Source organism: Neovison vison, chromosome 1, assembly GCF_020171115.1.
Source record: "Neovison vison isolate M4711 chromosome 1, ASM_NN_V1, whole genome shotgun sequence".
Lineage (NCBI taxonomy): Eukaryota > Metazoa > Chordata > Mammalia > Carnivora > Mustelidae > Neogale > Neogale vison.
The window spans coordinates 8,452,217-8,476,594 of NC_058091.1; the positions used below are offsets into that span (position 1 = coordinate 8,452,217).

The window sequence follows — 24,378 nt, forward strand, 5'->3', positions numbered from 1 at the left end:
GAGTCCGGGCGCTTGCTGTGTCCTTTGGCCTCTGCCTTCCATTGCCATCCATGCTCCCCTGGATGGGCTTGGCCTGGGGTGCCCACCACACCACTTCAGGCCCCCCGTACCTACTCTACGGTTTCTGCTTTCACGACACTCTGTCTGGGATCTGTCTCTGTGAGGGACTGCTGGGGCCCCGGTGCCCCCAAGAGGCCTGACACGGAAAAGGTCTAGTCACATGTGCTTTGTGAGTGAGTGGGAGGGTGGGACTTTTGCGGACAGGACCCCACCTCTCTCCAGGTTTCCTTGACCATTCTCTGTGGGCACCACGCTCTCAATGGCATCTCGGTCATACACATAAGTAAAATCCTATGCAGGAGAAAATGAGGACACTGGTCTCCCATGACACAGCAGGTCCAACTGCAACATCCCCTCCTGGAATTCACAGCATCCTCCCCATTATGATAGAGCAAGTGTCCAGGGAGACCTCTTCTTCTTCTTGGCAGCCTCATAGAACATTGGTGATGGCAAGTCCAACACTTTTTGTGTGTGTGTGTGAAAATTCAAAAGCCAAAACGTCGTGGAGGCGTAGGAGGCACTGTCTATCAGGCTGGGATGGGAGCCCAGCCCTGACCTCAGTTCCCACATTGGTTCAAGTTCAAAAAGCAGAAAAATCTGTCTGTTGCCCTTGGATGAGCCAGGGGTCACTACCAAGCAAATGAAGAGACAGCAGCACCGGTCAGGTGAGAAACTTGTTAGCACGAAACCAGGTTTTACTGCATGGTATCCATGAAGGACTCAGAACAATGAAAACCTCCCACTGGAAACACGCTGCCCTGCAGCCTCAGGAATGCAGAAGGAGCGACTCTTCTGCTGCTGATACTCTGGGTAGAATCTGGCCCATTTCCCCTGAAATGGGGTAAGGGGTAGGTTCGGGAATGAATGACCGATGCGTCTCCAGATGACGGGGCTTCTGGCTCTAGGTCTCGCTGCTAATACAGAAGTCTCACAAAACACGCTCAGCTCAGATGTCTCCAGTGCCTTCTACGATCCCACGTGGCTTCCGGTGGCACTGGAGAAGAGAGGTAGCTGGTCTTTTTGTTGGGGGACTGTGGAGTCTGAATATTGACATGGTTTGTATATTACGCCCAGGAGAACACCCACCAGAATTGTTCAAGGGTCTTCAGCAGGTGGCTGAACCGACAGCTTGAATAGGACAGTGACTTCTTGGTTATACCAGAAGGGAATGTAGCGGGGCTTCCACGAGTGTCTCCAACCAGCTCAAACCAGCCCCGAACACACCTGCCATGTGGCCCACGGGGTTGGCCTTGGGAGTCCTGAGGAACTCGGAGCTTCTTGTCCAAATTCCAGAATCTGTGGTCATGCCTTGAGCAGAGGGAATTGTGTTCCCGGAGCACCTGGGGCACCTGGGGCCAGTAGACCTTCTTCCCACAGGCAGCCCTGGTCCCAACATCACCTTTCTCACCGGCTGTTTCCTGAGCTCCAAACTACTGGTCATCACTGCTGCAAGCCTAGAACCCTCACTCTGGCTTCCATTTCTCTATTTTGTGTCGCCTGTCTCATTTCCCGCCACTTGCCTGTCCTTAAGTCTGACAAAGACTTAAGGAGGCAACACGGACACCACTGCCCTCTCACCAGTGACTCTGTTCATAGCACAGACCTTCAGCTCTGTGCCCTTCTGGGCTCCTCTGCCCGGAGCCGGCCCTCCTTCCCACCTCCAGCCCATCTCACCGATATGAGGCCCGGCTGGCATCATCAAGTGAAGAGATCAGCAGGTCCTACTGGAGTCTTCTGGGAGGGTCCAATAAAGAACCCCCCTTCCTCATCCAAGCACTGATCCAATTTGGAAGAGACTGGAGAACAAGCAGTGGGGCCAACATATTTGCTGCTGGCACCGGCTACGTTGGAGATCATGGGGCAAGCATGCTTTCTAGTATGAGCGACAGAACCGCCAGGCTCTGCTGCCCAACCCTAGGCCCTATGTGACCTGTGCCCAGAGAAACTGAGTAGATCATGTGCTCTCTACAGTCTGGCTTCCCTGTGAGAGGAGAACACACAAAGGGGCAACCCACGCTCTCCCGGCACCTCCCGCCAAACTCCTCCGGTCAGCCAGGGGGTGTGAGGAAAGGGGGAGAACAGCAGGAGTTTGCAGCGTCGCCTTGCTCGGGCTGTGGCCTCCGCCACTGTCCAGACCTGTCATGAGTGAGAGCATCAAAGGTCAGGCCTCGACCCAAGCCGGAACCATGTGCACAATCTCTCCACATTCCAGCAGACGTTCCCATCTGCATCCCAGGGCCAAAGCTTCCTTCACCCAGTGAGGGTCTGCAAAGGAAGAAGGCGGGCCCGGTGTGCATCTATCAGCGGCCACATTTCATCTTGAAAGGACCCAAGGTCCAGTGTCCTGGGAGCTAAGACAAAGCTTGAAAGAACAAAATGGTGAAAGCAGAGACAAGATGCGAAGAGCATCAGCTTCCCTCCCACGTCCAGGGTAGCGGCCCGGCTCCAGGAACTGGTGCTGAGCTGAGGCAGCAGCTGAGGCGCACAGGGCGGGGGGGCTCGTCCTGCCACTAACTGCAGGTTGAAAGGATGAAGGCGTGGAGGACGGACAGAGCAAAGAGCACAGTTAATCATCATCACACCTGGAAAATGAACAGCACTGCGTCTCAAATACAATCTTTGGTTATGAACGAGCTTCTAAACATTGACGTCATGGCAAAGGTCACCAACACATCGGATAGCATATAACACTGAACTCACCCAGTTTTTTAATTTCGTGCGTCCGCTCATCTCTCGTCAGTGGGACATAATTCATCTTCCGGCCACTTTCTCCGTAGCCCAGAAGAAAACCCCGTGATCTGCGTGGACTCTTGGCTCCCGACAGGCGCGGTGCCTTCCACGCAACGGAGAGTCGGTCGTCTGAGGATCGGACGCGGACACGCAAGGGCTTGTTTGGCACTTCCTTTTCTTAAAGAGGACATGACACAGAAATTATTACACAGTATACCCCTAAGAGTGAACCGCTGCGTCTATAAAGTCTGTCTAAAGACGGAGCAGCAACAATTAGCAGCTGGGCTCAAAACATCCATTTTTGGTAAACCATTTCTAGGAGGAACACTTTTCCCCCAAGGGTATCAACGCTTGATGCACCCATTCCTCACCGCACTTCAGACAGAGAGGTCTCAAGAAGTCATTCTGAGGTGGCCAGCCAGAAATCTTGGATGTTTTACAACGTTCCTTCTTGTCTATTTTGCCTTCTTAAGGCCAAAATTGTATATTCTCTAGTGAGAGCTAAAGGTCAGTGTAAAAATAGAGCAAACACACTTGTGCGTTATTTCTAACAGTCCTTTCCTAAGCACTTTCCACTCTAAGGTTGAAAAGACAGGCTTTCCTTGTTCTTACAGGAAATCCCTAAGAGTGAAATGCTAACTGGTTTTTGTGTTTTACCTTGTTTCTCTGACGCGGCTGTCTTGCCCCTCCAGACAGACACAGCAGCAATCCTCAGTCTCTGCTCTTTCCTTCTTGGGAACTCGATGTCTAGAAATCCTCTTGCTAAATGAGCAATCCCAAGAAACACCCTGATTGGTAACTTTTTCAAAGCAATGCCTTCTGGTGGCCAATACTTGGTGTTCAAAGTCTTGCTTTTACATCAATTAAGAGCTGATAAGTTTGGCAACAAGGCGGGGGTGCGGAGGGTGTGACGACCACAGTGCCCGTTTGGGACATTAGCCGCACTCTGGCCCTACATCAGGGATACAGTTTGGCTAATGAGCATCTCTCCACCTACAGAAGCCAGGTACTTCCCAGGCATTATTCTCCAACCATCTACATTGGCCTTATTATTAGTCAATTCTCAACTAACTTTTTAGACTAGAAAATTCCCAGCTAAGCAAAGACATAAAAATAAAATCTAATGTCTCGAGTTAGTGTCAACTTCAAGAATGCAATAAATCAATAGCCATTGGAGATGGTTATTCTGAAAAGTCAGACACACAGTGCCCATGTCTTAAATCTAATCAAAAGGAATATCCTTTAGTACATGAGCTGGAGATTACCTACTCAGTTATTGGGCACCCCCATTCCTCAAGCGTCTACAAGAATACCAGGTTATGGTTCAGTAAATACTTTTCTCTATATGCAAAATGGTCATTATTAAGATTTTTTGATTTTGACCCAAAAATGCAGCCAAAGGACTAAGTACATAGAACTTGCCCTTACAGCCTGGGGTCATGAGTGTAACCACTTTCTGTAGGGTTCTACTAAACTGATTTCAGTTTTGTTCCAAGTTGGAGGTAAGCTCTCAATTTCAAGGACTAGCCTCTATAAAAGTTAAGGACCAACAAGTAATTACGGAAATGATAACTACACTCATTTATATAGTTCAAAAGAAAATAATTTGCCAAAGTGTTCAATACTGATAACCCAACTCATTAATGGCACAGCACAGAGTAACTGTATGAGTTCTTACATTAATCCTATGAGCCGGTAGCTTTTATGCATTCCCAATGGGGATCTCTCATTCATAGCCTTAATAATGTGGTGCCCATGTTCCTAGAAAGGTCCAGGCTACTAAAACTTATTAAGTGTTTGAGTTGTCCACAGGTGACTGTGTCACAGAGGTGAACAGGAATGTCCTTTGTCAGCATTGGTCACTGATGAACAGACCTTGTGTGGGGCCTGAGTGGGAATTTTTTTAAATACTGAGGGAAATGTCTCATAAAAACCACATATGAGAAGCAAAATCTGGATAACGAGCAGTATGTTTAGTCTCATTTATCAACAACAATGCTTTGGTTTGTTTTTAAAGTTAGCAGATTGGCAGAGGACATTCATTAGAACAAAACACATAACCAAGTTGACTTTCTCAGCGATAGTGTTTGTGCCTTTTTCAGCTTTGTGCAAAGGCACAAAGTAGACTTGACATGAGCCATGAGCAGGGGCATAGAAGTCAAGAGAAAACTTCACAGGAAGCAAAAACCTTTGCTTCATTCTGTCTTTACAGCTTCTAAGTCACGTTCCCCTTTATGTGCCTCCAGTACAAACTGTCACCACATGCACAAAATTCAGTTTCAACAGAAGACCCTCCTGTGAGTGATGACATAGATTCCCTGAGGGTGAGCCACCTGAGGTTGGGGTTTGATTTCATGGGTTCCCAGCTTTGGACAAGGGTCGGTACTATGTTTTTTAAAAGTTTATAAGGTGAAAATTATCCCTGTCCACAACATAGGATATTTATTTTACTTCTGTAAAAAGTTCATACCTCCTCAAGGCAACCTCTCACTGATGTGGGGCTGAAAATGATGCTTGCTCAAGCTGCCACCGGCCATTTGCACTGCTAGTATTTGGGGCAGAAATGACAGGGTTATCACCCAACCATGGCTGTCAGGGTCTATTTCCTGAGACAGCAGTAAATAGGACAGATATTCATGGTGCTGTTATCAGCTTGACTGTCCTCGGTGTTACCCCCATCCCGGCTCTTTTTCTAAATCCCTCTGTGGCCTATGGCAATGCTCCCATCATTCCAGAAAGCAACACATCAGCATGGGAGTTCTGGGTGATCACCAGCAAAATGGGCAAATGTACTGAGAACACACATGTGGGTCTTACAGGAGTCGGGAAAAAAAATCAGTTATTGAACGGAGATAGTATTCTCTGCCTCCGGTCCTGGGACACTTCCAGCCACACACACCACAGGGCAAAGTGTTTCGGGAGGATGCACTCTCACTCCTGAGCCTTGGGAACACAGCAGGTCTCTACCCCAAACAGATAACCCCTGACACTCAACAGTAAAGCACTGACAAGACTCTAAAAAGGAAAAAAGACCATGGGAACCATGACAGGGTCCCTGAGAAACAGGAAACAGTAAGGTTCCAAGGACAAGGACCTTGGTCTCAGATGGCACAAGTTTATTGCCTCAGGTGCCCAGCTTGTGGCTCTGTCTTGATTCCTGCCAGGCCCAGTAGGCATCAGCCACACTGCTGCCCTCAAACTGTACGGGCTTTCACCACAGTCTCGAACCTGCTCTGTAGCCACCCCACACCAGGGCTGGAGAATGAGGCCGGCCTCCTGAGCAAGGGGGAATGGGGAACAGGGCTGAGGCTAGCCCCAGCCACCAAGCACACCATTTGCTTTACATAGAACTTCACAGTTTACCGTAAGCCCTCACATGGTTTATTTGAATTGTCCTTACAAGAGCTTCCAGGTTAAGTAGGATACATGTCATAATCCCTAAGAGAAAACAGGTTTGAAAAGGTGAAGTCGCTGACCCAAGGCCACCCAGCTACAAAGTGTCAAGTGAGGACATGAACTCAAGCACTGTGGGCTGGGTTCCATTCTCATCTCCCTCGACGCCTTCCACTTCCACTCCCCCCCCACCCCATGTGTCATCCTGCCAACCACCTAACCTCTTCTGCCAAGGAATGTGAAGCAAGGTTCTGAGCTAGACAGACCCTCCTCAGGGCATGAGTATAATGCCTGGCACAGTAGGCATTAAGTGTGTGTGTGCGTGTGTGCATGCACGCACACTTAAATAGACCAGACAGTACACACAGCAGGTAGCAAATGAGTAAGAAGGCCTCTCATCCAAGACCGTCCTGAGACCTCCTCCCACCAGACACAGAGGTCACTGACTCTGCAAACCACCGAGTAAGGTGACAATGGCCCCCTCAACACAGTTCCCCATCTTCCAAACCTTGGTTTTAGGAAAGCCAACTAATTTTTTTCAAGTATTTTGAAATTTTCCTTTCTTTAATATTCTGGGTTACATACCATCAACCATTTTCTTAAGATCTTTTATAGGTCATCTGGTAATCTTCTTTTAAGCTGATGCACACATTAAAAAACAACAACAACAAAAAACTACCCATATGGTTCAAATTCACTTGCCATGAAATTATTTTAGTATTTTCTCTAAGCCCCATGAAGTTTTTCTGGTAAATCTCCCTTAAGTCTTCTATCATGAAAACAGGAAGTGACAATTGCCACGAGTGACCACATTCACACTGACCGGAACAGAGGGATCTTTTAAACTTGGCAGGATACAGTCCCGCCTCCAGTGCTCTTGGAACAACAGAATCAGGTAGATTACTCAGAACGGGTCCATCGCAGAAGACCCACAGCACTTGATCACACACTGTCTCCTTGGCAGGGCAGCTGGGTGTGACGATTACCACCTGGATGATAGCAGACTCCAGAAAGCCAGACAGGACTAGAACATCTCTGCTGATCTCTCCTGCCAGCTACGAAAATTTGCAAATACTCTGAAGTTATACAGAATCAAAATCGGTTCTTTTCACAAAGAAAAAATTAAAAAATCAAAGGATCAACAAGGTCTGTGCCCATCTACACTCCAGCACTGGCTGAACATGATTGCTTCTGCACTCGGCTTCCACAGGCACCGAAGTCAGAATTCTGAATCCGAGTCTAGTACTCCCAGGCTGGGTGACTTTGAGAACCTTCACTGAAGCTCAGTTTCCTCTTCTGTAAAGTATAGACGCATACGGAGTTTTGTAAGATAATCCACATAAGGCATTTAAAGCTGTACTTGGCTTCCATTAAGCACACATTAATTGTTTAATTAAATGTGTTTGAGACTGTGATAAAGATGAAACCCCTCATTTATCAGCTTCCCTGGATGGGTGTGCCGCCCCCTCCAGAACGTGAGCCATGGCTGGACCACAGAGCTTATGGTGATGCTTTGCACACAGGGGCCACAAAAAAAAATGTATCTCAAAGAACCAGACATAAGCAGAAGAAAGCGCTATTGTCAAAGACTCTTCACACTGAAAACCTTCTCAGCTATGAGGTGGTCCAATCCAGCCCCCTTTTTCTGCACCAAAAACTGGCAGTGCTATTCTTCATCAACATCTAACAATTGTCAGTTACTCTGAGCAAGTCCCTGCTCTTTGGTGGCATAAAAGAGTCCATGACCACTGCTGTCCAGTGACCACTTTCCTCAGCCTGGTCTCAGGTAACAGGACATTCTCACGTTCCTACAGAACATCCACCATCACTCAGCACACAGCTCCACTGAGCAGCCTGGCACCCCGCTTCTGCCCGCCCAGCTTCACAGACATAGACAGTCCCGATCCTCCTCTTCATGGCCCAAAAGGACTGGCCTATGTGTTATCTGGCTCTCCGCTCCCCTGTCCTCTGCCCCCAGCACCTTCCCCCAAATTCCCAAACATCAGACCCTGAGGGCAGCAGGGGCACCAGTCTGTACAGCAGGAAGGGGTCTAACCTATGAGGCCAGTGCAGTGACCCTTTTACCGCAGAGTGCATCAGACTCACCTGCAGGGCTTGTGAAAACACGCCCCAGCCTCCACCTCTATCAGAGCCAGGTGCGAGTCCAAAGCTTCTGTGTACTTTTTTTTTTTAATTTTATTTATTTTTTAAATTTCTTTTCAGTGTTCCAGAACTTTTTTTTTTAAAGAATTTATTTATTTGACAGAGAGAACAAGAGCGCACAGCAGGGGGAGCAGCAGAGGGAGAAGGAGAAGCAGGCTCTCCACCGAGCAGGGAGTCCAGTGAGGGACTCCATGCCAGGATCCTGGAATTGTGATCTGAGCAAAAGGAAGATGCTTAACTGACTGAGTCACCCAGGTGCCCCAGCTTACATGTACTTTTGATAAATAAGCATAAAGAAGAGGAGGGAGGGCAGGAAAAGGGGAGGGAAGATGCATTAGAGGGTGTGCAGATCACCTGTGGACAGCCAGAACAGAGACAGGATGTGGGCTTTGCTGTCCCCACTCAGAGTATGGATTCCCTGCCACTGACGTAGGCCCAGCCCCGGCATTGAGTGACATATGGCAAGGGCTCCTTCCTGAGAGAGTTCTGACTCGTCATCTTGAGACACTTCTGAATGTTTCACGAAACTCTCCTTCCACACCAACATACGTAACACTTAAACTGAAGTCTTTTCAATGCTATTGTTTTCTTTTCCAAAAAACATCCTAATAATCTGACTACTGGGTTTTTGTGTGATATTTCAATAGGCCTAGCTATTTAACAATAAGGAGAAAGGGTACCTTATTTCTTTATTTTAGAATAGTGACTGTCACTATGTCACCAACCTTCATAAATTATTGGATCCCTACCAGGTAGATGACATTTGACAAACGTCCTCACAATCACCCAAAAATGCCCTGTTTACAAAGTGAGGCTGAGGATGCTTAAGGGGGAATTTCAAAGCCAGACAGCAGGGGCAGGAAACTGGGCTGGAACTGCAGTCTGTTGGATCTGTAGCCCTCCTTGTCTCCACTTCACTCTTGTTCAGAAACTCCTAGTGGCTACAGAGTTGGTGTCACCAGCAGCCACACTGTGGCATAAGCATGGTGCCTGCCCTGGGAGAAAGTCCCCCTTGGTACCTCACAGACACCACGGGGTGAAGGATCTGGTCTGCTGCTCCAGGAATCACTGTCCATGACTTCCATGCCACAAGTATACCACTTACAGAAAATGCCAACATTGTCCCCCAAGACCTCGCTGCTCTTAAGGGAAGTCAGTCCATCTGCTCCGTCAGGAGCCACTCATCACATGAGTCTCTTGACATTTGTCCATTTCAGCGCTCTGGGAAACACCATGCAATGAAGAGCCCAGCACCTGGGCCACCAAACCGATGGCCTGCCTGCCTGACTCATCCTGGGAAGCAGTTGGGACATGAGGGAGAAGAGTTTTGCAACTTAGACACATCTCTCCACCCTCAGAGCTACTAAAACAGCAGCCTTAAGCCCGACCTAGAGGCAGTACATCCTCACTGGCTTTCCAGGGTTTAGGAGAGGACAGAAGATCTTGAAAGAAAAAAAAAAAAGAAGAAGAAGAAGAAGAGAAAAGAAAGATAAACAACCTTGATCTCCCCTGAACACATGACGGCCAGTGACTAATAATGCTATGGATTGTGGAAGTCCAAAGAGCCTTTCTAAAACATCAGACACTAATTCTCAAAACAAACAAGCCAACGTAAGTGTCTTTGGTCAAGCTTCCCCCTGCCCCAGGACCTGTCCAGTTCTTCATAGACTCTTCCCTCCTGCTCTCTGGGATCATGCATGGACACCCAGACTGTCACTGGATGAGGGAGCCACAGGGCATCCTACTTGGCATGGAGTAGAGAAAGGACAGTGTAGTCAGAGGCCAACCGCACAGGCTGGTGTGAGGCTGCCAGCACTTGTGCCCTAAAGGGTAACTGTCAAAATTCAGAGGACTGTCTCAGAAACAAAGCAAATACAGTAAGCCCTCCTGGAACCTCTCCACAGAGGTCATTTTGTCTTGTCTGCTGTCGGTTTCACAAGATCGTGGAATCCCTTTATCCCTTAGCAGAGCTCCTCAAACTGTCCCCTGAAGTTCATTTAACAGCAAAGAAGATGGTGGAATCCCAGAAGCCTGGAGCAAGGCAATGTATTCATAATCTTTTTCTCAAAATCCCACTTCAGTTTTGTAGACTACTCTAATATCTCGGTGTTCATTTTAAAGTAGAAAGTAACATTTTGAAAGATCATCCAGTAAGCACTTCCTGTGGACGTGGCCAGTGTCTCCTGTGCCTTCATGGACTCCTGTCCGGGCGGCGTCCTCCCAGGTTCTGAGAAGCCCAGTCTGAGAAGCCGCGAGAACCCCTGGTACATGAGCAGCTTCAGGCTGGCATCCAAAGTGTCCATCCGTGGCTGACTTTGACCCCAGCAGTGCTATGAATATCAGTAAAAATGACTTCATACTGGCAATGTCACCCCACAACACTAGGGCTGCAAAATGCCAGGTCACCCGAGATGGGGCTCTGTGAAATCCTGCCCCGGGCGTGAGAATGAAGAGGTTCAGCAACTACTTCCCTGGACACATCCCTCAGTTCTTACAGATCTTAAGCCTTTTGCGAGGTATCGCTCCCTACACTAAGTCGAGCATCTTACAATATAGGCAGAGTGAGGGTCTGCTTCCCACTCAGGACAGCAACTCATCTCTAAGCCTGGAAGGACGATACCAGCCACAGATGTCCTCAGCCATCTGTGACAGGAGCTTGCAGGGATCCAGCCCTGGCCCAGCCCCATGGACACAGCATGAGGGGATCAGGGAGCTTCTTCGGCTGTGGAAGTCTCCTCCACTGGAGATGGGCAGGGGCTGTCACAGGAAGCATCTGCTCTGGATGCCTCTGGGGGTAATGTTGCCTCCAGAAGCTCCTCCTGAGGACCCATGAGGGCCACGGAAAGCAAGAGGAGCAACAGCCCATTCCTGATCTCCTCAACAGCTGAAATGTAGACATCTGGCATTTCTTCACCCTGCAGTGTAACATGGGGTCAGCCTCCTAGACTATGGAAGCCAAGATGAAGGAGTGGGAAATATGCTGAGGAAAACTGTCTCTGTTCCAAGGTTTGTTTGGTTCAGTTTGTTTGTTTTAGTCTAAAGCTCTTCTGCCTTGCTTTCATTCAGCAGGGCAGTAAGTAATGCACTTGTTTTCTGGAAATGAAAGACCTTGTTTCTGTTGAGTGGCTGCTGATTAATTCAACTTTTTACTGTGACCCAACGTGCCCTTTGCAAATGGAAGACCCAGTTAGGATATAGGAACAGGCTGGTAAGTTCAAAGAGAAGGGCTGTCTTTCAAGTCTAATACCTACATTTGCAGGGATTCTATATAAGGACCACATCCCCCTTCAGAGACCTCACAAGGGACATAACTGACCTCTTTTTCACTCAGACATGACAGGAAAAGCCTGTGAGGGGTCTGCCATCAGACAGCGGCAGCTGGCCCCCAAGATGCTGACCTCATCAGAAGCATTAGGTATATTAACGACTGCAGGACATGAAGGCCACACATGTGGGGACAGTTCATCTCTCCAGCATTCAGGCCCGGCCCTGCCCTCTGGGAGCAGCCACTCATCAGCCTCTGAAGAGAGCACCCACCCCACACCTGGGGAAACGGCCTCACTCCCGGTCGCCGGCTTCCTAGGTGCTCACTGATGGGAAAATCTGTGAGCACATGCTCACATTCATGGATGCGGAGGAAACGCACGGTATGCCAGCGGGGGGGGGGGGGGTGGCTCTTCAGTCCGAGACAGCTCCTGATTCCCTTCCAGGCATTTCTGTGGGGGCTGGAACCCCTGAGGCCTTTGTTCTGACCCAAGAACATTCTAATGGGAGAAGTTACACCGCTCTGCAAACAAGATTCCACTGCCTACATTTTCATTGTTGAAGAATGAGCTTGCAGGCTGGGGAAGTCTACACTCTAATGAGAGAGGCGACTTTGGAAGGAGGCACTCTGATAGGATGGGAGGCCCCAGGAAGAAGGGATATCCCCATAGCAGATGGATCCTGCTGTATACACACCTCGTCTTCACAGACCAGCCAGACCAGTGGAATTCCAATCCACAAATGTACTCCATGTCATTCCAAGACACTGAAGGCAAGAATTAGGATCTCCGACTGATGGCCGCACCCCTCTGTGGCCAACACTCTGCCCTGCCCAGGACCACCCCCAGCAGCAGCAGCTGAACTAGCCAGGGGTGACCCTGACCTTCTGACACCCCCCTCTGCATCTCACACTGCCCTAGCCTAGCCTTGTCCCTGCTCATCTCCCCTCCCAAGGCGCAGACACTGAGTGAGTGGAAGCAGCCTCCAAATGCACTTCTGTTTAGCAAGCATTTATGGAGCACCTACTGTGTGCTTGACCCAGGCCCCGGAGATACAAAGACGAGTAAATCAAAGCACCCTACCATTGAGGCAGCTCACCATCCAGGCTGGGGAGCGGAAACTGATTTTTGCCCTGTAAACTGCACTTAATAAAACTCATGATTGCATGAGAAAGCTACTGAGAAAATCAGGCCAGAGACATTACTAATTCCCTGTGGGCCAGGGCGTTAATTGAAACTAGCGTGAGAATATAGGACCATCTGATCATAATTACTTTAAAAATTCTGGACTGGGGTACACTTTAAGCACAAGTCTGGCACACAGCAACCCCTGGCCTGGCTCCAGCATTATGGGATAGAGCCCCAAAGGGAGCAGCACTGTGTGTAAATGCTCGCTGGTGTGCTACACCAGTGACCTTTTACCCAGAGTGACGCCCACCGTCTAAATATGTTAACGGGGCCTTCTTCCTGGCTCACATGGTGGTGGTCTGCCACGCCATCACACACAGAGAAAGGGGAGTAGGTGGTACAGACAACAGGGCCCGTGGGAGATGTGTGTCCGGTGGATCACTGGAGATGATTCTTTATTCTGTGCACCTCCGTGTGCTCAGGCACAAATTCAACACCTAGGAACTGCAATTCAGCATTTCTCCCTTTAATAATATGATTTTGATTTTGCTGACCCAAAACAGTCAAAGGAGTCGAGGAAAAGGCACAGAGTCATTTCTCAGTAATACAAATGGTTCCCAATTGCTTGCAAAGTTTAAAATCACCCAATAAAAGTGGTGGAATGACCCTGCCATTGCAATACTGGGTATTTACCCCAAAGATACAGATGTCGTGAAAAGAAGGGCCATCTGTACCCCAATGTTTATAGCAGTAATGGCCAAGGTTGCCAAACTGTGGAAAGAAGCAAGATGCCCTTCAACGGACGAATGGATAAGGAAGATGTGGTCCATATACACTATGGAGTATGATGCCTCCATCAGAAAGGACGAATACCCAACTTTTGTAGCAACATGGACGGGACTGGAAGAGATTATGCTGAGTGAAATAAGTCAAGCAGAGAGAGTCAATTATCATATGGTTTCACTTATTTGTGGAGCATAACAAATATCATGGAGGACAAAGGGTGTTAGAGAGGAGAAGGGAGTTGGGGTAAATTGGAAGGGGAGGTGAATCATGAGAGACTACGGACTCTGAAAAACAATCTGAGGGGTTTGAAGTGGCGGGGGTGTGGGAGGTTGGGGTACCAGGTGGTGGGTATTATAGAGGGCACGGATTGCATGGAGCACTGGGTGTGGTGAAAAAAAATAATGAATACTGTTTTTCTGAAAATAAATAAATTGAAAATATTAACAAAAAAAAGTGGTGGAATCAATACACTTCATGTCCTCAATTCACAAAATTTCCAAGCTGAAAGGAATCCTAGAACTTTAGAATAAAACTTAGAACCTGAGATGGTTCTTAGAGAGGAGACTAGAATCTTTCGATCAAGACCCTGCATTTCACAGCTGAGGAATCTGGATCCAGGAATATGCTGGAGCTGTAGCCGGGCCAGCCATGAAGGAGTGGACAGGGTGGGGAGTATAGCCTGGTGGTGACTATGCTCTGAAGTCAACAGGTCAGGAAAGGGCCCAGAGCAGGACACTATGGTTAGAATTTCCACCTTCCACATCAGTCACATTTAAATAAATTGGCAAGAAGATACACCTGAAGGTCAGTGCTCGTTCTGAAGGACTATTGATAGGAAAGGCAAGAATTCATAATTTTAGATTATGAAACACCCATTTCTCATATGACCATAGGTATTTCCTAATAAAAGGAATGCCAGGGAAGGAATAAAGATGCCAAACTGTGGTTTACCTGGCTTCTCAGTTTCATCATTTCCACGTTAAATAATTCAACACCTGTTCAACGGCAGGTATCAGCCTTTTGAGGCAGGCACCGAGGAGACTAGTGGAGCTCCATGATGGACCCGAACCTAGGCTTACCCTCAGGTCTGACCATGTGTGCAAAGCAGCTTCACATATATGAAGCCAATCGTGAGGAGTCATGGGGACAGCAGTTCCCCTCAGAGACAAGAGGAGGGAAGGGAGATGAGGGTTTGGAAACCATGAGAAAGAAGAGAGTGGTGTGACGCTGATGACCTCTATTTCAGGGGGAGGCAGGAAGCAAGGCTAGAAGCAAGAGGAAAGCAGGAGGAAGGAGACTGAGCAAAGTGGCAAAATTTTAGACCTGACAGCCCATAGAAGAAAGGAAGTAACCTTAGTAAGGACACAGAGAACAATTGCCAAACAGTGCTGAGGACCCAGTTGGAGTTAGCAGACCAGCTGCAAGGAGTCACAGATGTGCAGATCAGCTTAGCTCTTTGCTCCTCCCACAAGACTCAGAAATTCACATGCAAGAGGGAAGTCAGGGAGTAGAGGCTCTAGTATGGGGACTAACAGGCCGCTGAGGCTGTCCCAAGGTCCGGGGAGCTGCCAGGCTGTCATGAGCAGGACCGAAAAAGACAAGAAATGATCCAGGACCAGCTCTGGACTGTGGAAACGGGAAGGGTCTGTGGACCCAAAGCCCGAGTCGGTCCAAAAGGGAGCTCAGGAGAGTGAGAGAGTTGGAAAAGTGAGATGACTGTGGAGAGGAGCAGCTCTACCACAGGCAGCAGGTGGCAGCAGCTGGAAACCACGAGGCGAGGGTGTCACATGGGCCACCGCCATGGAGGATGCCCGTGTGGACAGGCCATTAGGAGCCAAGCACTAAGTTGCTATTTGTATTGGGGGAGCAACCTGGAGGTCCGAGAATGGGTGGGCACAGTTATGCTGGTACTGGATGAGAATGGCCAAGGAGAACGGTGAACTCAAGTCGGAGCTATAATTTGTTTAAAAAATGAGCAAACTTCATGGGCTGAAATATAATGTAAGAAAATATGAGGCAGAAATCAGACTTTTATCCCAGTATTATGTCTAGTTTGGGTGCCACAGCTTAAGGACACCATAAACAACTAGATTTTTAGAAAACCATCACCTTATTAAAAATACACGATCCTATTGAGAACTAAAATTTTCCAGATGAAGAGCCTGCTGAAAGGAGAATGACCTGTCCGCCAAGTCCCTGGGTTGGTTGGAAGCAGAGCTGGGCCGTGGTCTTGTCCTGACCCCAGTATCACAGACCAGGTGACCCACATCCGGTAACAGAAATGAAAAGCTATTGATGGCTGCATAGTATTCCATTGTGTATATATACCACATCTTCTTTATCCATTCATCTGTTGATGGACATCTAGGTTCTTTCCGTAGTTTGGCTATTGTGGACATTGCTGCTATAAACATTCAGGTGCACGTGCCCCTTTGGATCACTACGTTTGTATCTTTAGGGTAAATTCCCAGTAGTGCAATTGCTGGGTCATAGGGCAGTTCTATTTTCAACATTTTGAGGAACCTCCATGCTGTTTTCCAGAGCGGTTGCACCAGCTTGCATTCCCACCAACAGTGTAGGAGGGTTCCCCTTTCTCCACATCCTCGCCAGCATCTGTCATTTCCTGACTTGTTAATTTTAGCCATTCTGAATGGTGTGAGGTGATATCTCATTGTGGTTTTGATTTGTATTTCCCTGATGCCGGGTGATATGGAGCACTTTTTCATGTGTCTGTTGGCCATCTGGATGTCTTCTTTGCAGAAACGTCTGTTCATGTCCTCTGCCCATTTCTTGATTGGATTATTTGTTCTTTGGGTGTTGAGTTTGTTAAGTTCTTTATAGATTTTGGACACTAGTCCTTTATCTGATATGTCGTTTGCAAATATCTTCTCCCATTCTGTCAGTTGTCTTTTGGTTTTGTTAACTGTTTCCTTTGCTGTACAAAAGCTTTTGATTTTGATGAAATCCCAAAAGTTCATTTTTGCCTTTGCTTCCCTTGCCTTTGGCGATGTTCCTAGGAAGATGTTGCTGCGGCTGAGGTGGAAGAGGTTGCTGCCTGTGTTCTCCTCAAGGATTTTGATGGATTCCTTTCTCACATTGAGGTCCTTCATCCATTTTGAATCTATTTTTGTGTGTGGTGTAAGGAAATGGTCCAATTTCATTTTTCTGCACGTGGCTGTCCAATTTTCCCAACACCATTTATTGAAGAGGCTGTCTTTTTTCCATTGGACATTCTTTCCTGCTTTGTCGAAGATTAGTTGACCATAGAGTTGAGGGTCTATTTCTGGGCTCTCTATTCTGTTCCATTGGTCTATGTGTCTGTTTTTGTGCCAGTACCATGCTGTCTGGATGATGACAGCTTTGTAATAAAGCTTGAAGTCCGGAATTGTGATGCCACCAACTTTGGCTTTGTTTTTCAATATCCCTTTGGCTATTCGAGGTCTTTTCTGGTTCCATATAAATTTTAAAATTATTTGTTCCATTTCTTTGAAAAAGATGGATGGTACTTTGATAGGAATTGCATTAAATGTGTAGATTGCTTTAGGTAGCATAGACATTTTCACAATATTTATTCTTCCAATCCAGGAGCATGGAACATTTTTCCATTTCTTTGTGTCTTCCTCAATTTCTTTCATGAGTACTTTATAGTTTTCTGAGTATATCAAAAGAAACGAAATCTTGCCATTTGCGACAACATGGATGGAACTAGAGCGTATCATGCTTAGCGAAATAAGTCAAGCAGAGAAAGACAAATATCATATGATCTCCCTGATATGAGGAAGTGGTGATGCAACATGGGGGCTTAAGTGGGTAGGAGAAGAATCCATGAAACAAGATGGGATAGGGAGGGAGACAAACCATAAGTGACTCTTAATCTCACGAAACAAACTGTGGGTTGCTGGGGGTGGGGGGTTGGGAGGGGGGGGGTAGGGTTATGGACATTGGGGAGGGTATGTGCTTTTGGGTAAATTGGAAGGGGAGATGAACCATGAGAGACTATGGACTCTGAAAAACAATCTGAGGGGTTTGAAGTGGCGGGGGGGTGGGAGGTTGGGGTACCAGGTGGTGGGTATTATAGAGGGCACAGCTTGCATGGAGCACTGGGTGTGGTGAAAAAATAATGAATACTGGTTTTCTGAAAATAAATAAATTGGAAAAAAAAAAAGAAATGAAAAGCTAAAACAACTTCAAGAAAAGAAGTCTGCAGGGAAGGCAAATAATAAGATTGCAATATCTGAAGGGACTTGGGACCTTTCTTCCCAGGGGACAAAACAAAGCGATATGGGTTTGTATCTCAACATGAGGGATTTCACATTGAAATACAAAGAAAACTTTCTAACTAAAAGATATAACAGGAGCTATCCAAAGCCAAAGCCAAAACTTCTGCCAGAGTTGCAGTTCTGCTTAGTCCTTCTACTTTCTGAGTCCTGAGGGCTTTCAGATTTGGACTAGTGACTAGTCAGATTCATTCGAGTTGACCTGCCGGGTCCTTCCTCCTCTTCAAGCTCCCACTGGCCAGTGGTCCCCATACCATCTCAGCAACATGCCACCATCTCAGCACCTCCCCAACCTGGCTTAGTCTATATCTCAGTGTTGTTCATTTATCAAAGAATTTATGATTCTGCTACAGGCTGAATCGTGTCACCACCACAAATTCATATGTTGAAGTCTTGACTCCGAATTATCCCAGTAAGTAACTGTCTTTGGACACTGAACCTTTTAGGAGGCGATTAAGTTACAATGAGGCCATTGGGATGGGCCCTGCTCCCACCCGACTGGTGTCCTTTTAAGGTGTCTTAAGACAGCAAGAATGTGTGCTCACAGTAGAAAGCCAAGCCAAAGAGAGGCCTCATGGGAAATCAAACCTGCTGACACCTTGATCTTGGACTTTCAGACTCTGGAACTGTGAGAGAAAATAAACATCTGTTGTTTGCCACCACCCTCTGTGGTATTTTGTTATAGTGGCTCTCACAAGCAAATACAGATTTTGTGGGTTATTCTTTGCTTACATGTTTATTGCCTTTCTTTCCTACTAGAATCCAGTCTTCATTAAGGCAAACCTTGTTTGTCTTACCCACTATTGTATCTGTAGCATCCAGACCTGCCTCTGGAAAGCCAATGACACTGAATGAATGAATCTAGTTATTAGTGAAAGACAATGAGGTCGAGATAGGTCTCCACCTCAAAAAGAGGCCTTCTGGAATTTAAACTGAAACTACTGTTTCCAGCAAAGCGAAAGGATAGATTTTCCTCTGGTTTCAAATAAAACACTCAAAGAAAGTGAGATGTTACCAGTCAGAACACCTGGGGCCTTCCCACAGGAGCCAATGCCAATGTCTACATTTTGAAGACAAATCCCTTCCTTTAAATGAAGATACCTGGAACACAAAATACTTCCTTTGTTTAATAGGATTGTCATTTATTTAACCATTCCTCCAAACAGCAGCATAGCATATTTTCCAAGCCTTATAAAAAAGGCATAGATGCATGCTGATCATTTACTGATAATTTCTCATAAATTATTCTTATTATTTTTATTACCAGTGAAATGTAATTTTTTCCTGGACCATTGTAACCAAGTCTGTGCATTCTGGCATTCATTTTTTTAAAAGAAAAAATTCTGCTTTATATCATATGCTGGAAATAGTTTCAGCTAGCAATTTCTTCCACTATCTTTTTTATCATAATGTAAAACAAATATAGTATTATTTATTACAGAAGAGTGTTCTTTGGCAACTAGGGCACACAAAGTCTTCTACAGAGAGAGGTTAAATGATTTCACAGTATGCAAAACCAATAATGAGTTGGAGCATGATTGTCTGTGGGTCCCAATTCCCAGTGTTTCTGTAACCCAGAATTCACTCAGAAAGATCAGAGACACTCATACACACACAGGCACACACACACATGTTTTTATTAAAGAAGTCATCATAAATTAATTACTTAAGAAAAAGCAAAAGAAAATTACTTGTTCTAAAACCACAGTCATTCAGAAAACTTTATCAGAAAAATTATAAAAAATAAAATGGTCATTTAAAATGCAAGATTCCAATACAAGGCACTGAACGTCTGTCAGTAAAAAGTTTACATATGCCTCTTTAGGCTAGAGAACGTCGGAATAAATACCCTTGCCTATTTTGCACATTTCCCAGGTGTACTACCATCATGGCTGCTCCTCACTGTCATCATTCTCTCAGTTTTTATCTTAGCCCTTTGCTCTTATCCCTCCTGTCATGCTCATACTCTCTTTCTGCTTCCACTCACTCTGGAGCACGACTCTGGAATCCATGCCCGCCCCTTAGTTTTCTTTCCCAACTTTCATCTCCCTGCCTCCAGTCACCTCCAAGATGTCTCCCTTCCAACACCCCATGATAGCCGCAAGTCCAACATATTAGAAATAAAAACATATCACCTTTCTTTGAAAGCCAGCTTCCTTTTCAGGTTGCTTCATTTTTCTAACCCCTTTCTGTGGAAATGGGACTTTGAAACTGCCTACACCCATCAAAGCTGACCTGAGAAGTTGATTATGGTCATTGGTTTCAAGGTACTCACCTTCCTCTCAACAACAACACAGATCGATGGACTTTAAAAAATGGTTCATAGAATAGAATACAGGTCCTCGCCATATTGCCTTTGGAATATTATCCAACCACACTCCAAAATAACTGCACTCATTTTGCATTATTTTTTTCACCATTAATCGAATATATTCAAAAAATACAAGAAATGAAAACACTTCTCCCAACAAGCAAAACAATATGACTAGACAACATCAACATCCAAATGATAAAACAGACATATATACAAATATGGAGCAGAGATGGAAGGCAGGTGCTCTGACATACCACAAAATATCCCACGCTCATAAGAACAGAGAGAAAGACTTGACGTCATACATTTGTCAATAAAAGCCACTTTTTGGTGGATTCCATTCATTTATGCCATCCGCAGGTAACAGAGCAGTAAACATCCTTATCTTGGCCAGGGCTGCCATCTCAACGACCATATTTGCCTGTTAACAGTGCAACAGTATCCCCAAATGTAGACGCAGACAATTCCCCACACCAGAACACAAAAGAACAGTGGAAAATGAGCAAACACGGGCTAGCGTCTGGGCCATCAGGTGCAGAGCAGATTGACCGAAACCATGTGCCATGTGTGTTAGTTTAGCAATGGGAACTACATGAAGGTTGGTAAGCGATGTGTGTGACAGAAGCACAACCTTCTTGCGAGATGGTGCTTCAGTGAAGACATGAACCAAAGGAGGACATAGTACCTGTGACGGTTTCATTAAATGGTCCTGGACCCTTAATGGGAAAACCATCAATCTGGATCCATTCACCTCCTAAATGAGGAAAATGCAACTTCATAGTTAGAAACGAGGACGATCGGATTTTCCACATTTCAGTGCAGCCCTAATATATGTTTAGTGGTCTTTCCAACAGTCCTCAAAAAAAAAAAAAAAAAAAAAAGGATCCACTCAGGCCACATCAGTAACGAGGCACCTAAGCTTTCTGGACAGCACATCTTGTTGGCCTTTTGCACATGGCTTACTCTAAAGAGTACTCAAAAATTTTAGGACAAACCACTAACAACCTACATTAAAATTACTTTAAAAGAAGGAATAAGTCTCTCCTAGTTTTCCACCTTTCAACTTGCTGTACAAGTCATTCTTGCTCAGGAGCTCTAATTTAAAGATTCTAAATTTGTATAGATCTGAGAAAGCAAAGAGGGATGTTTCTCCCCACCGAAGAAACAAAAATACAGCCTCCAATTCTAGGTAAGACTTACCAGGCAGGCTTTCAGCTCTGTAAACCGGACGGCTCACTCCATTGTGGTTTTCTGCAGTAACCAGCACAAAGTACACTACCCCCGGCTCTGAAACATATGGTTTATATCAAGCCACCATTTCAAATCTCCAAGAATGACAGTTTGATTCACTAACTGTCTCCCTTACATAACCAAATATAAGAATCTGATTTAAGTGACAAGTCTAACTACAGCTTTCTCTCTCTCTCTCTTTAATCAATATCACAATCTTCCTCTCATGCAACAAAAATACACCTAACCCAAAGAACACAAAATTTATTTAGTACAAAGTACATGGCATGTCTAATAAACCTGGATGCATAAGCAGTCAACAGAAGCGGCTTTTGCAACTGTGAGATTAATGTAGGAAATAAGAAGCCACCATCCACTAACTAGGTGTTTTATAGCCTACAGCGTCAGTAACTGCAAGTAAAATCTCCCCCTGGAAGCTTCAAACAGAAATCTCCAACAAATAGAAAGAAAATGTCAGGGTAACTCATAAAATTTAGCACACGGAAAATCTTCATTGCAATACATAGAGCTTCATGAAATTCTCTCCTTATGATAATAAAACACTCTCTTTACTAGGTCTGCATGTTGTCTTTGACCATTTCAACAAAGACCTAGAGAAACAGCTTCTGGAAACTCGGACATGCTAATCTTGAAATGACTGGGCTTCATTTCGACTTGTATCTAGGGGTCAAGTTCAAATAGCCATGGTCTCTTTGGCTGAGCTCCTGAAGTCAGTGGGACGGGAAGAGAAACTGAGAGGCCACATTATCGTGTAAGTGAGCCCTGAAATTGCAACGGCAGAAAGGAAAACTCCAGTAATGCTGGTTTTCCTGAAGATGAATTACTGTGAAAAGTAAATGAAGGTGCCAATTCCTTGGAGAGATGAGAGTTTGCAGGTATTTGCCCAGACGGACAGTTGGAGAGATAAGGGTAAGTTGTGTCAAAGGTAAGAAGCATCTGTACATTTCTCAAGGTGTTAAGTGTTCCCATAACAGAACCTTGGTTCTCAAGCCAGAGGCCCAACGGGAGAGACAGGGCAATGCCTTCGAGCATCCCTGCTGTGCTCCAGGTCGGTAGGACCTCTGTCTGACTGCGGGAGGGCCTGGTGGCATTTCAGGTTTGGCACGGTCTGCCGGACTAACTGGGGACTGCTCTCTAAGGTCAGACACATGGAAAATCATGCTTCACCAGGCACTTTCTCTCTTCATTCTGAGGTAATTCTTATTTCAAAGAAATTTAATCCACATGTCTCTGATTCCTGTTAACTCATCAGTGAGTTACTTGGGAGACACTTTGTTTTTCAGTAGGTTCCAGGGCTCTCTTTCTGCATGTTTTTTTTCTCTGCAGTGATCATAACAACCTAAGGTTTGAACAAGCAAAGATGACCTGGCTCATGCCTCTGGCCCCACAGAATCTCCATTTAACCTCACTGTCAGACTTTGTAGGGTCATACTGATGTGGAAAATATTCAGAGAAATGTACGTTTAGCTGGAACCACGAAGAAGGAAATCCGGCTCCCTTTATGTTCGTTCTATATACTTTCTGCTCCATTACTCAGAAAGCCTAACATATATAATGTTATATATGCAGGAGGTGGAGAGGGAGAAAGTGAGTAGACTATGGCCAGGAATGTGAGGAGCCACAAGTTGATTTTGATCCACTAAAGGAAGGCAGGAAAATGGTAACGTGGCACAGGGAGACCTGGTTGTGAGAGATGCTGACTTCTGTTAATTCCTTACAATCCATCTTGAGGTTGGACTGTAGAATAAATGCGAGTTTCAGGCTCATGGGATCAAAAAAGCAAATGATAGAGGATCCCAAGGAAGCAGCTCAAAGCCTAAGTCCAAAACCACCTATGCCTACACTAATAAAACAACATATTTAGGAAAATTTTTAAATATCGCAGACTTTCAGAATCAACTTTAATGGGGGGGATGTCGCATCTTTGAACCAGATGTGGCTAAGTGTGACATATCACACACACCCTCACAGGGACATATTACTTGAGTAATCTCTAATTGATTTATAAATTAGAAATCTCAAGATTAGGCTACAAAGTAGTTAAGTTTCTATGAAACAAACAAAGGACCCACATGTTTTCCAAAATCAAATTCAGAAACTAAAAACTGGTTTCCAACATCTATTCGGAGAGCTATCCAGAAATACTTGAGTTAAAATGCAGAATGAGGAAGTCCAGGGGCAAGATAAAGGTTGAGCAACAACCTCATGACCTTGGCTACCTGTTCTCAAAGAACCGTGAGTTTCCTGGAGCCCGGCCACACTGTGTCTCACAAACAGCCACCCTACCTAAGAAGGGAACTGAGAATGTTGATGTACAGTTAGTTCTGACTGGGAACAAGACCAGAGTGTCACTTACCCACATCGTCAATAAGGAAGGAGTACGTCTCAGCATTCACCTTGATGTATTTAAGACTTTTCAGTGACTTCCCATAGGCAATGTTGTAATGCTCCACGGGTCTACTGGTAGCATCTTTGGGTGGGTCCCACGTGACTTTCAGGCCCATTTTAGTGGACAGCAGTTTCACATGCCTTGGCTTCAGTGGGTGGTCAGCTATGCAAACAGCGTAACTATCAACTTATGGGAATGGCAGATTGTGAAAAGGAATTTTTTCCCAATGTTCTCTGATATTGTTATCAAAAGAGCAAATGACTTTTAATTTGTCTTGTCCTAAAGACGTTAAGTATAGTCGTGATTGAACATCGTTATAGTATGAGAGCAAAACAAACATATCAAACCCACAACTTTCATGTGTTTTGGATAACGGTGGGTGGTAAATTTAAAACAAAAGTGAAACAAATCAAAACAAACTCTAGGCATTCTCTGGCTTGATCATGTTGCCTTGCTAGTGCAGGAATAACAAATTCATAATTTGACACACTCTCCAGAGGCATTCATATATCAAATAAGCTCTTAGTATTCTGTAAGGTAACAGTTCGATGATCTTTAAAATACCTCCAAAAAGAACAACATAAAATTGTCATGATGAGGATGACTATCCATTGTATCCAAAGC

General features: G+C 45.7%; 1 protein-coding gene across 3 annotated transcripts in view; it reads right to left on the reverse strand.

Annotated features, from left to right (window-relative positions):
- FNDC1 (fibronectin type III domain containing 1) overlaps window positions 1–23,916 on the reverse strand; it is an 87,389-nt gene extending 63,473 nt beyond the window's left edge. For all 3 annotated transcript variants that reach the window (XM_044242933.1, XM_044242943.1, XM_044242924.1), the window contains exons 1-4: window positions 23,722–23,916; window positions 21,315–21,401; window positions 20,800–20,868; window positions 2,761–2,967 (exon numbers count right to left, since the gene is read on the reverse strand). In XM_044242933.1, coding sequence (XP_044098868.1) covers window positions 2,761–2,967; window positions 20,800–20,868; window positions 21,315–21,401; window positions 23,722–23,869 — 511 coding nt within the window. In that variant the 5' untranslated portion in view covers window positions 23,870–23,916. The remainder of the gene's footprint in view (window positions 1–2,760; window positions 2,968–20,799; window positions 20,869–21,314; window positions 21,402–23,721) is intronic.
- Window positions 23,917–24,378: the final 462 nt, after the last annotated feature.